At 43.7% G+C, this 13,934-nt stretch overlaps 1 protein-coding gene across 3 annotated transcripts in view; it reads left to right on the forward strand.

The window, feature by feature from the left end:
- SV2B (synaptic vesicle glycoprotein 2B) overlaps positions 1-13,934 on the forward strand; it is a 60,190-nt gene that overhangs the window by 37,767 nt on the left and 8,489 nt on the right. For all 3 annotated transcript variants that reach the window (XM_062630859.1, XM_062630853.1, XM_062630864.1), the window contains 7 exons: positions 6,243-6,423; positions 7,045-7,196; positions 9,048-9,181; positions 9,917-10,006; positions 12,132-12,242; positions 13,344-13,432; positions 13,635-13,799. In XM_062630859.1, the coding sequence (XP_062486843.1) occupies positions 6,243-6,423; positions 7,045-7,196; positions 9,048-9,181; positions 9,917-10,006; positions 12,132-12,242; positions 13,344-13,432; positions 13,635-13,799 (922 nt within the window). The remainder of the gene's footprint in view (positions 1-6,242; positions 6,424-7,044; positions 7,197-9,047; positions 9,182-9,916; positions 10,007-12,131; positions 12,243-13,343; positions 13,433-13,634; positions 13,800-13,934) is intronic.

Here is a 13,934-nt window from a genome sequence, read left to right on the forward strand (position 1 = left end):
TTGCACCTTCATAGACACAGATACCCACCACAGCAACCAGCTAAACCCTGATGAGACCTGCCCGTGTCTGCATCCCAGACATTGGGCATGAATTCCTGGTGCAAATTTGCTCTTGGGCAGAAACACTCCCAAGGAGCATCATCACCTTGAATAGCAGGGACATATTAGGGGAAAAAAAGGTGGTTTTGTAATTTGGGATCACCTTGTGCAGGTCTGGTATGGGGATGGCTGCATCTCCATTTATATACACTGCAGGAATTTCATCTTAGGGGAGCCAGCACGAGCAGGTTTTCATTTAACAGCAAAGGGTTTGTTTGGCTTCCTCTGTTGAAAACTTTGCTTTAGCAGAGGGGTTGGGTGGGGGGAACCAGATGGTCCCATGAATATTGTAGTGATGGACAAGTCCCGTGGGGGGGACTGTGAAGCTGGCTGAGTGTAAACAGCCACCCACAGCCTGCTGGCAACGCCGGCTGAAGCGTTGGGCGCGCGTTGCCTCGCCAGTGCTGCGTCAAAGCGCGCATGGATTCATGCATCCACCTTTGGCTTCCGTGTGCAGAATCCCCTTGATCTCAGCAGCCGGATTCACCCGGTATCCACCCCCAGAGCTCTGAAAATGGAAAGCTGCCTTTCGCATGGGTGATCCGTTTCTCCGTGGCAGAGTCATCAGCTGTAGATGAAGTCTTTCTACTTGTACTTAATCAAGAAGGCAAGCGCAACGAGACAGCCTTTTCATTCTATTTCTATTTACAAGGTCATGGGGAAAGCACTGATAAGCCTACAAGGAAAAGCAGATTAGGAATTTCACGAAGAAAGGGTGAAAAATGCTACTCAGCCCTCAGGTCATTCTCTGCTGATACTGTGCCCTGTTCTGGGACACTCCAGCCATTGCTAGAGCACAAGGCAGTCAGGTGCATCACTGGTTTATTCCTCTCCTTATATTACTTATGGACAATCAGATCCTGTTCCTTGCCTCATCCCTCTCCCAGATTGCCCAGACCTGACCCTCTAAATTTTGTGTCCATAAATTGCACCCATGTATAACAGATTCTACACCAGTAAGAGTGTTTGGAGTTTTGTTCTTATTACAGTTCAAATTGCAAGATATATAAGGTCCTAATCCTTCTCTGTTGTCCAAATGCTTTCCCTCTTTAAAAGCCTTCTGTTTTTTACCATAGGGCTGTACTGATAGTAGCCTGGGCTTTGAAAGCAGGTAGGGGCTTCCACATTCCTGTGGTTACTGGTTCCATGCAGACCTGTTAGCAAAGGCGAGAAAACCTTGCTCCTGGACCCAGGCAGCCTCCCCACCTTCCTGACAGCCCCAGGGACTGCAGGATTAATTTGTCCCATTGAGCTGGGTTCTTTTCTGCCCAGATTTTCCATTTATTCTACAAGTCTGTCCTGACATGGAAAGGATTATTTTCAGTTGTGCCTTATTTTTAAGAACTTTAATCCCATTAACTGTCCATGAAAGAAATTCATGCTTGTGGTGGAGATTTAGGTAGATTTTGAATATTTTGTTTTCTTTCCTTATAAGTATGCATTTAATCATACTGAAATAGTAAAATGCTAGTGTATTTTACTATTGTGTAGCACACATATAGCTGTATACTGTATCTGCCCTTCCTTATTCCTAGAACTTCAGCTTTTAAGTCCACAATTCCAGTCTAACATGGAGCACACAACTTCCATTAAGGCTAATAAATTTCTCAGGGTGAAAATCCTGTATGTGTTACCTCTTTTCTAATGGGGAGAAGCCCAATCCCATATTTCCCTTATAACTTCAGCATTGTATGAGTCATAACCTGAAATTTATTCTTAGAATTTCTGCTCTTTGGTTTTCTACTGATTTCATGGAAGGCTGTTGCAGGCTTTCCCACGGGTATACGTTATACTCCATTACCTGTGGAATACCCTGCAAATAATGGCTTATTCAGAGTTGTCTTTAGCATTTCACCTAGCATTGTATGTGTTAATTTGAAAGCTGAGCCCTCATAGCACAGCCTAGATCTGCATGGTTTGAAGCTAAGTTTCTGGTACAGGCTGTTGTGGTATTCTATAGAATATTTGGTGGACAAAAGTAACACAGCAAAAGAATACCATTTAGTGACCACTTTTCTTGGTCTAATTCTCCTTAAAATAGAGTTTCTCTGATATGATCTGGACCTCTTTCAGAGGTAACAACCATCACTGTTCTCTCCAGAAGACTGTGTCTCCTGCATAGAGGCTGAGTAACTATTCCATTCTTCCCTGGGTCCCTGCCACTTTATTGTTAATCCAGGACACATCAATCTGCAAAGCCTGACATTGTTCTGCACCTTGGATCCCAAGATCCACCAGATGACAGTGTTTTATAACAGCTGCCCCAACAGTTTTAATGATATTGGCCAGGACATGCAGGCTTCCCAGAAGAGACCTCTTCATTACAATAAAGCATCCTGCTGATTTTGTTTCAACCCTGAAGAACACATTTTTATTGCCAGGATCTTTCCCCTCATAAACTGGCCAAGCAGACAGCCTCTGGTCATCCCTGAGGTTTCTCTTACTATGGATCTTCATTGTTTTAAATTTCTAGGTGACAATGCATCCGTCCATTGATTTATCACATACAACAGCCAATTAAAGCCACATCCTCTGAGTTCATAACATTAACAGCTCTGCTGAGATTTATGTTGCTCACTGTTTCATAGAATCATAGCATGGTTAGGGTTGGAAAGGACCTTAAGAGCATCTAATTCCGCCCCCCCTGCCATGGGCAGGGACACCTCACACTGAACCATGTCACCCAGCCTCTGTCCAAGCTGGCCTTGAACACTGCCAGGGATGGAGCATTTACCACTTTGTGGATGCTGTCTTACAGAGATGTAATCTCTCTTCCATCACAAGTCTGGGCTCTTCAGTGAGAATCTACAAGGGTTTGCTCACAAAAGCAGCTCCACTTCACTTCTTGATGCCCTGTTTCAAGCACTGCCACATCCCATGTGGGTTGGGCTGTGCTGTGAGCCACTGTGCTGGCAGTGCTCACTGTCAGATGGGTGGCTGTGACGCACCAGTGAGTACAGGGTGCATCATCACTTCTGTCTGCTGGCTGCAATCAGAGCTGCTCTATTAAATGTAGCTCAGGAGCCAGAGTAAAAGCATTAAGCCTCACAGCACTGCATTAAAAGTTGTCCTTCAAAACCATTTTGGACTGAAGCAGTTTTTTTATCTCTATTGCTTATAATTTGCACTTCAGCAACAAACTGGAGGCCAAAGTTGATACAGAAAGTGATCCCACATTCTCAGTATGTATCTTCATTCTACTGAATGTACCTACTCTGATTGCTGCAGATCAGCATGTGAAACCTTTACACACCTTCATATTACCTCACCAGGACAGTTTGGGTCAGGAGGGAAGGGCAGGGGATGTGGGTATTGATTGCACAGAGCACCATGCTTATGGTGGAGGTACAATTGCACTGGCAAAATCCTGTGCTGTGGTTCTGGTACAAAAGCTGTTAAGAGGCGAGAACATTTATTTTGCCTTTGACACACAAAATCCTGCTTGTCCATTTGACATGGTGTGGATAGGAAAAAAGTAGCATTGTTCATGGAGAGGTGACCTCACCACCCTGCTATGGAACAGGAGGGATTTCAGAAGTCCAAACTTTTCCACTTCTGATCGGTGTGAGACAAGCATCTTTCAAATGCTCAGTGGATCTCTGCTGTATGCTTTTAATTTAGTAATGCATTTCCAGTCAAAAGAATGGCTGCCAAATAACCTTTTGCATTAGCCTTTCGCTAGCTTTGCTGCATGCCACAGAAGAGTCTTCAGCCATCAGAATGGTTGCCTTGTTTAAACATCAATGAATTGCAAAAAAATTCATTGTCACCTTCTTTTCCAAGAGATGTACTTGGCAGAACAGGCTGTGGGGAAGATGTTAGCTCTCAAGTCAACACTTGGTTCAAGGTGAGGAACAAGCTTCCAAAGGGTTGTTCTTCAACCATGCCTGGAAAATATTGCTTTTAGCTGCACTTCTTCAGTCAGTGAATAGGAATGTTTCCTATTAAGGCACTGTATTTACTTGCTTAGCATCCGTTGCCTTTACTAGGGGTCAGGGAAACAGGGACCACTGCTGCTTTTCTTGAGTTATGGTATTTCCTTCAGCCTCTGCTCAGCTGGGTCTTGAACCTGACATGCCCCCAGTCTCCAAACATCTCCAAGACTAATTTTTTTCCTTCAAGAATTCCCTGCACTGCAAATTCTGCTTTCCAGCAAGCAGTATTCCTCCATCCTGACATAGTTCAGCTCCTCTGGATCATATCCAACCATGATCAGGTCCCATCAGGATATACACAGCAGGTATGTGTAGCATATAGACATAGACTATCATCCTGCCTGAGGTGTCCAAGATGATACAAGAGGCTGGGAGCTACCTCCTTCTGAAGGCAGTGATGGTGACACTGATCCTACTCTGTGGACCACTAGCTTGCAGGAGACAGCTCTGAGAGATACACAGCTTAGTAGCCAAGGAGCTGCTGATGCATTAACAATGTTCTCGGGTATGCTGCCCCAAACTTTCCTTGTCAGCAGCTGTCAGAGCCATTGGAGCATGCAATAAAGTCCCCCAGTCACTAAGGGTTTTGGTCCTGCCATGCTAAGGCAGAGGCAGCCACAGCCATACACAGCAAGCAGATAAAGCATGAAGGGCTTTGTCTTTTGCACTGGACTTCAGCAGCATTAATCCACCCCTTGACAGTCTGACTCCTTGTGGTCTTGCCTCATCTGGGCTTTTCAGAGGAGCCTTGGAGACATATGATCCTGCCTGATCCCTTCCATCCTTACATCTTTCCTGGCCCAAAGGAATGAACAAAGATTTGTTCACAGATGAGGCTAAAACAAAACTCTGAAGCCCAGAGGCCAATACAGCCTTCAAAGACCTGGTCCATAGGGAGCCAGATGCTGCACTCATCAATTCCCAGATGTTGTTCCTTAACAGCAGTATAAATCATTTCATTCTAGTTGATCAGTATTTCCAACCCTCTGGCACCAATTGCTATCACATTTTAAATGCTTAATATCTGATCCTGTTGTGCTTGCCAGCAAAAGGACCATAACCTGTGACTCTTCCTAGGACTATTGCTCACTGAAGCCTCTACATCTGGAAAGCAGATAAAATAAATGAGGAAACAAAAGTGTTCCTGGACCTTTGAGCTTTTATTAATTGGTGCTAGTTACACTGGTGCCCGCATAAAGGAAAAGGCATGATGACAGGTAACCCTTCTGGTGGCAATGTCAGTAGAAGAGCCAAGGACAGCTGCTGTGTTTTCTAGGCCAGAATCATAAGCACATAGTGAGGTGGGTACAGGGAACCTATACTTTTCCATTCAGCCTGGCACTAAATGTAGTCTCTGAAATGGTCTTTTGAGGACCCCATAGTAGAGGATCTAATGAAGTCAAGTTAAAAAGAATTCATTTTCTTAACAATGTCAGAGCAATAACTCTACAGAGCAAACTGTCAAGACAAGTAATAGGCTCTCCCTTCCTGAAATTCTCAGCTCAAAACTGCACTCTCTTCCTTAAGTTGTCTTTTAGTTAGGTGCCAGATCTTGGCTCAGTAACAAAAGAAGTAGTTGTACTACACAGGTGAGTCTCAGTAACAGACTGATCCTTTCAGATAAAGCTAGGAAAAAGAGTGGAAGAGATGATAGACTGCAAAGGAATCGTGTAGGATAGGTAATGTGCAAAGAGAATTAGCTATGCTTTAGCACTCTGCTCTCACAGCATTCTGAGCATAAACATCAGCCAGAGAGAGCCCCACACATCTTCAGTCCCATTGTGCTCAGGGGGGTTAGTGGGGTTAAGACACCAGACTCCCGTTGTACTGTTGGTGGCACATAGCTGGGACACGTGCATCCTAAGCTGCTTATGTGTGGCCATTGCTTACGTGCGGGGGATATGTGAGCAGCAAGGTTGGGAAAGAAAGATTTGGGTCTAGTCAAATGAGGTATGTCTGTATTGCATGAAACAGTGGAGTTGGAAGTGATGCACGCTCTTGGACACAAGGTGGGAAAGCTAGGTTCCACCAATGGACAGTTTCTGGCACATGAAATAGCTAATTTGAGGGGATAGGAGTATCTCCATGTTATTGCATAGTATGGCAGCTCAACATTGGGTACTATACACGCACTTTAAAATCTGCTTCTACATTGCATGCCATTTCCACCTGGTTACCAAACTCACTGTCTCTCTTTCTCACTTCTAGGTTTGATAGTCTACTTAGGAATGATGGTGGGGGCTGTCATGCTGGGCGGCCTTGCTGACAAACTGGGAAGAAAGCAATGCCTCATCATATCACTTGCAATCAACGCTGCCTTCGCATTCCTCTCCTCCTTCGTCCAGGGATATGGATTCTTCCTCTTCTGCCGCCTTATCTCGGGCCTCGGGTGGGTGATTGGTGAATCCATCCCAAGTCCTAGGGGAGTCTCATCATGGGTCAGCAGTTTGGATGTATGGGGTGGGAGAAGGAAGGCTGATTGGGTGATGCATCTCTGGTACCAAGCCACGATGGCACTGCTGTTTAACATGTGTGGTTGCATTGCCTCACTCTTGACCCTTAAGGCATTAGTGGTAGGAAAATTTGGTCATTGGCATTCTTCTGGTACTGTCCAAATTGTGCAGTTGGTGAATGAGACTGATAAATGCCCACCTCAGTTTACAGTTCTCACTGCCAGGGCCTCCAGTGAGGCCCTCAGCAGTTCCCATTGCCTGCATTTTGCCTTCCTAAAATGAGTGATCACAAAATAACACCAGAGAAGATGTCTAGGTGAAGAACACTGCCTTTATATAAACTGTACAGGAAATTCATCTTTCATAAGAAGGACCTTGTTTATCTTTGATGTCTAAGGCCAGTCTAGCCAAAGAGATATGCTAATTTTCCCTGTAAGTCCCACCTCTGTGCACTCACACTCTGTGAGTGTGACCTTCCCTCTTTACATGTGCAGTCCTACCTACAAAGACATTGAAGATGACTCTTATTCTTCCCATGTGCTGTTTTTTCTCCTCAGTATTGGGGGTACCCTCCCTATCGTGTTTGCCTATTTCTCTGAATTCCTATCTCGTGAGAAGAGGGGGGAACACCTGAGCTGGCTTTGCATGTTCTGGATGATTGGTGGCATTTTTGCCTCAGCAATGGCTTGGAGCATCATCCCACATTACGGTAATTGGTTTGTGCTTTTGATTTTTGACGACACCGCATTCCTGCATCGCTAAACTACCCCAAAACCCCGCACAGGTAGCATTATTCAGTCCTTACACATCCCAGCATAAACAACACTGAAAATAACAGATACTTGAAGTGCACACAAAAAATCTGATAAATAGACTGCAGATTGATTGACTGATAGTAAGGCTGTAAATAGGACTGATGAGGGCTGCTTTGCATCAAAAGCTTCAAATACACCTCTGGAATTATACTGCCAGAGCCTGAGCTCTTAATCTAAATGTCAGAGTACCCAGGGAAAACTGGACTGAGATCTTATTGCAAAAAAGCATCCAATTATCAAGAATAAGTAACTTTAACCAGGAAATACTGGGTGCTATAAATGATTGCAGTGAGGACAGTACATATTCTTCTCCTTAGCCAAGTGTCAACACTCTCAGGGCTGTATATTTGGCAACACATCTTGCCAGCATGTGACAGGCTGGAGTCACATCTGACTTCCCCTAAATGGGTTTGGGAGCGGAATGGGTTCTCTGCCCAGAGCTGGAAGTAGATGGATGTACTCTGGAACACATTGGTGCTCTGGGGAGCAAAAATTTGCATGTTGTGGTTTTCCTTGTAACTCACGTATACCCCAGGAAACATCAGAAGCAAATATCTGCTGGAAAAGATTAATTCCCTTGGTATTCAGTGACACCAGCTGTTGGCAAAATCCTGTTTGAGGAAAGTAGGACAGGCCACAAAGACCATGAAGAAGAAACCACTAACATACACCTATCAAAACATTTTTACCATGTTTAAAGTGCACTCAGCATAAAGAAATATTCATGCTTTTGATTGATTTGACAGAGACGGTTGGAACAAACAGGCAAACTTCCTGCAGAGTGGTGTCAGGTTGAAAGGGTTCTGTTATCTGCAACTACACTTGCTTTAAAAAGCCCTCACGTATTTCCATTACATTTCTTTTTCAGATGAGTTTTTTGTGCTATATTTTTATAGCTTCTCTTTTTGATTTCCCATGTTCCACCTACTATTTTGGAACTTGGTGAAATGAGTAGAACACCATGAGACTGATTCAGATGAGACCTCTGCAAAAAACATCCCTCGATGGTTTCCTCAGTGCGTGGATAAAAATGTTTATAGAAAAGAATAGAATTAAACATTCCTTCTAAGATTTGAGCCTAGGAAAGATAAAAGGAGCAATGTAAGAATGATGCTGTACTTTCTAGTCCTTAGAAGGGGAACAGCTGACCTGGTTAGGTATCAGGAAAAGAGAAGGAGAGGGGAAATCTCAAATGCAGGATTAAGATCTTGAGTCTTCTAAGTTTGAATCCCAGCTCAGGGCTTGTAGGTCTGGAAAAAACCAAACTTGATTTCCTAGCTTGCTTCCATGAAATGTGAAAACCATGTGTGATGTAGCAGATGGAAAGGAGCTGTCTCTAACGTGCCTCTCAGATCAGAGAAGCTTTAACCTTTATAAACTTTTTATAACATCATCGAGAAGCAATAAATTACGGCCCTGATTCCTCTACCCTTTCCCACCTTTACTTCCCTACATCTTCATGGAGCTATTCATATCACTAGCTGATTTCTAAGCTCAAAGATAAAAGTTTGTTCAAAGGCAGAGCCTAAGCAAGTATGTCCCATTTTCTGTAATGAGCATGAACTCAGTTGCTGTTACCTACTGAGCATGCTATTGAAACTCTAAGAGCCATCATTACTAAGAATAGCAAACTTCCAGCCTGTCCCCATGTCATACAATGCTCTAAAGTTCAGAGCTGCTTTCGCAGAGAAAAACTCAGAATGCCTTTGTCAGTATTGTTACTTTTTGGCTTTTTCTGTTTCCAGGTTGGGGGTTCAGTATGGGAACCAAGTACCACTTCCACAGCTGGAGAGTCTTTGTGCTTGTCTGCTCTCTGCCCTGTGTCGCCTCCCTGGTGGCACTCAAATTCATGCCTGAAAGCCCACGGTTTTTGCTGGAGGTAAGATGATTCATCTGAACGTGGCAGTCTGATATCAGCACAGGATAGCTGGTCCCTAATGCGTCACCCTCTGTCTGTCTTTGTTCCATCAAACATGCATAGCACAAGCTCAGAGGCAAAAGGGTCTATGCTAGCTCCACAGATTGCTTAAGCCCCAAAGATAACAGACTATGGGGTCAGTCACAGTGGTTAGTGGTTTACTGCCATGTGTGGTACAAAAGAAGGCGGTAAGAGCTGGGAATTTTGTAAGTCAAAGGCATTTTGAAAACATCTCACAAGAGTTTGGGCATGTAACTAATGAATCCTGGTGGAAAAGCAAAGGGCGGAGTACATTTTACTGAGTAAAACATAAATCTCAGAAATCTTTCGCAACTATTATTTATCCCCATTTCACAGATGTGAAATGTGGCAATACCTAGCGCAAGTTAACCCTGCAAGTCTTTAGCAGAGGTTTGGTTAGAGCCCTAAATCTCCTCATCCATCCCCTTTTATCTAGTTTGAAGGCTCTGTCCCTGACTCCTTTTCTGCCTCAGCCAGTTTTAGGGTAACTCATTTCCTCAGCACAGAGAGGCTGCACTCTGTGAATACAAGCTGTTGTCAGCTCTTTGCCTTAATGCAGGCAGTGCTGTATGTGTGCTTCTCCACTATACTGGGCCTCTAGAATTGGTTCTATGCTTTAATAAATTACTGAGCTGGAAACCCCAACATCTGTTTCCCTTTCTTTGGTGCTTTCAGATAGGTAAACATGATGAAGCCTGGATGATCCTCAAGCAAGTTCATGACACCAACATGAGGGCCAAGGGCGAGCCAGAGAGGGTGTTTACGGTGAGTTTAACACAGCCATCAGTATGTAATAGCTGGACTTACCTTCTTCAGCGCAACACAGTGCCAGTTTATTCCTCCTTAAGGTTCTTTTAATGTAACCTCCCCTAGTAATCAGAAAAAGGACTTTGAGGCACATTTTATGTACTTAAAGGTAGATGTCAATCTGGCTTTATTTCAAGGATTAGTCAATCCTGTGAATTGCAGTGAATACTCTTCATTCCTGGTGTTACTCTACAGCATATAGACCAGTGAATTTCCAATTACACACACAGGTAATTAGTCTGCTTTAAGAGACTAAAACCAAATAAAAGAGATATTAACCATGTGGGAGATCTGAGTCACTCCTTTCTCCATTCTGGCTTCTAATCAAACTCTGATTAAACTTCACTTACCTTCTAATGAGCTTCCCAAACTCCACCTGCCTCATATCCAGTCTTTAACCTCTCCAAGGGAAAGTGGGATGAGTGGCTATTACTCATTAGTCTGCTGCTTGTTGTGAAAAAGGTCACATCAGTGGCCTTTGTTAATAGTAAAATCAGGTAAGAGGTCTATGCTGGGGTTAGGTGCAAATTACTGTTATTCAGTTGTAAGCTCCCAGTGAGCCAGCCAGGGAATAGCTTTTGAGTTATGCTTTTAGAGATGAGAGGATGTGTGCTTTTAAAGGATGGAGAAAAGGGGATATGGTTATATGTAAAACACCTTTTTAAGGAAGGAGAGCAGAGTTCCATGCTTAAAATGGTTGTCTTGAAACAGGGCTCCTCAGGAGTGATCCTTCAAGAAATTAAAGTTTAATATCTGTGCATGACAACTGTGTGCAGGTTCAGGTGGGTACTTAATGAGCATGGGTCGTTTTTAGGCTACCGGCCATTTGACTAATGTGAGCCTTGATAGCAAAGAGAAAACGTCTCTTTAAATCCCTACTTGGCTTTGTTGTAATGCTGAGCTGGCCAGTCCTGCTGCGTGGTGGGAGGAAAAGAGGACTGAAATTCAAATGTGTGTGTATGTGTGTGCATGTATACATATCTATATCTCAGTGTATGGCACTATGAGAGCCTGAGCTGAGTAGGAGAATGAAGAAGCAGCTGTACAACACCCATTAGTGCTCATTACTCCATCCAGCAGTGTCATGACTGCTACAGCATGAGCTGATCTCAGTATCACACCTCGAGGTGTCGCGTACCGGCTGACTCAAGATGTACTGACATCCTCTGGCATGGGCAGGCAATCCGTGCGGCTGGTGTAGCACAAACTGTCAGATTCCATGTTTTTCTGATAGGCCAGGAGTTGTCAGTTTGTGGTGAGTCAGCTGGTGCCGGGACAGTTCCCAGATCTGACATTTAAACGGTGCCAGCAGTAGGAAGAGCTGAGCCAAGGCGCTCATTCATACATGGAGATTTATTCACCTCCTTCTCGTATTTACCAACAGCTCTGGTTTCCCTGAATGTGTCCTTCATTTAAGGCTACTGAGCAAATATTTTCTGGGTCCTATTTTTAAAGGTTCTTGATCAGTCCAGTTCAGGGGCTCAGCGTTGAGAGTTCAGGCTGGTTTAGTGAAATGAATTGATTGCGTGGTGCGGGCTCACTTGATGACAGGATGCATTTTCAGATGCTGAGATTCCCATCTACACATTCATTTGTCATAGCAGTTCTGCCAGTGGTGCTTAAAAGGTGCTGAATGAGAAACATTCCTGCCAGTTGTCTTTAAAAAGATCCCGAGGGCACAGCTAGATGCAAATACAAGCGGCTGATCTTGGAGATAACTTTTACTGTAATTGCCTGGTCCTAATTTCTAGTGTGAATCTAAGGCATAGAGAAATAATAAGGTAGCACACAGACACATTAGCCAATGAACTGAGGTGGATGTGATGCACTGAAAATATTTCATGGAAGGAGAGAAAGAAAGGGTGGAGGAATGGATGAAAGAAGGGAAGGAGGACTGGCTTATTTCTGTACTAAAATCTCTTGCTGTAATTGACTCGGTTAGCTCATTTGTTAGTGATAACATTCAAGGAAAAGATAGTATGGGATATCGGGGGAAATCATTGCCCAAGGGACAGTGGAATTTAAATCCACTGAAGATCAGTTGTAGAAACTTTGGTCCAATTTTTCTTTTCCTCTCCCCCAGGTTTCCTATATCAAAACTCCAAAGCAAGTGGATGAATTTATTGAAATCCAGAGCTCAACAGGGACCTGGTACCAGCGGTGGATGGTCAGAATCTCAACTACTTTTAAACAGGTAAAGAGAATTAAAAACATCCCACAAGGGCTTTTGAGCTTCTTGAGGCTCCAATGCGTCATTGCTTCAGGTCATTGTGTCTTGAAACCCTGATTCTCACTCAAGAATATCTCCTGGTGTTTGCAAAGGGCTGTAATCTGATTGCACTTCCAATGCAGACTGGTGAATCTGCAAACTGCCACGCTACCAGCCAGGGCCCAAAATGCCTCTGTGAGCATCACAGTAGTCCTGCTGTGCAGAGCTTCCAGGACAAGTGCCAGGCATTGACTCTTCTGAGCAGATAAATATTGATTTCCTCTCCCCCAAGCCGAAACGAATTTACCACCCACAGTGGATTCAGAAGAGTGTTTGCACCTTGTTCCTGCTGAGGCTGAGTTTCTAACAAGGTTATACTGTCTCTTCTGCTAATTTAACCTGTCACACATGCTATGCTGCTTACCTACGCCCATGCAGAACTTGATGGAAAATCTTGCTAGATACAGCATAGGAAGATGAGCTTAAAGTAAAGCAGAGTCTTTCTTATTTAATAGCAATAGAGGTGCTGTACTATTGCTATATTTATGTAGCAAGTTAAGAGCATTAGTTGCATCCCCTCATATTCTTGGCAGTATTTTCTGCAACAGGTCAAGATGAGCAGGTTTTGGTCCACCTCCTGCTCTGCTTGGCTCCATCCTGGTCTAAGTTAATCTTATCCCTCTTAAAGGGCCAGCTGCATTTGGGTTTTTGCTCTTCAGTGAGCTCTGGAGCTTGATTTGAAAGCTCCCCTGAGACCATGCATGTATTTGAAAAGACAATGTCAGAGGGTTTGAGAAAAGGCTTGTGTCTGCATTTACTGACACAACCTGAGAGAGGCACTGCATTACCCAGCTCAGCCCAAGTCGTGCTCATCAGAGAGGGTTCAGATCAAGCACCCTGGCACATAGCTGAATAAATGATCTTTTTATAAGCCATTTATCTTGGTAAATATAATTCTGAACAAACACTGAACATGAGCCACACATCTGAGCCTTTTGTGAGCCCTTTTTACTGGCGTTAGATTTATGATGCACTCAGAGTCTGCTAGGGTGTCCTTGCAGCTCATTCTTTCTTGTGGATTTGTAGGTCTGGGACAACGTGCTATATTGTTTAACAGCCCAGTACAGGATGAACACACTGATGCTGGCTGTGGTTTGGTTTACAATGGCCTTAAGGTAAGGTACTTATTTAACTCAACATGCTTTTGAGATAAGCTGAGTGTTTAGAGCAGGGAGACACTTTGCTTGGTCCTGTGTCAGAGCTAAGCAAGAGTTTGTATCAGAAATGCTTTTGCATTAGGTGTTTAACAAGTTTACATGGTATGAAGTAGGTCATTGTAACTTGTATCCCTAATGTATGTCTCCCATCCTACTACAGTTACTATGGCCTTATTGTCTGGTTCCCTGATATGATCCGGTATCTCCAAGAAGAGGCATATGAATCCCGAATGAAGGTCTTTGATGAGGAAGAAGTTTCACACTTCACCTTTAATTTCACTCTGGAAAACCAGATCCATAGAAATGGGGAATACAGAAATGATAAGTAAGTGAACAGAACCTGGTTTGATGCATGTGGACTGAAATTCATTTCTAGAAATCTTTTAGATAGAGAGAGATTTTTTTTCCACCACCTTGTAAATCTGTTGTTTTTTTGGACACAGTCTGTATCTCTCAAATC

The sequence above is a fragment of the Pezoporus occidentalis genome, unplaced genomic scaffold (assembly GCF_034315485.1).
Source record: "Pezoporus occidentalis ecotype Australia unplaced genomic scaffold, CSIRO_AGI_Poc_V1 ctg11, whole genome shotgun sequence".
NCBI lineage: Eukaryota > Metazoa > Chordata > Aves > Psittaciformes > Psittacidae > Pezoporus > Pezoporus occidentalis.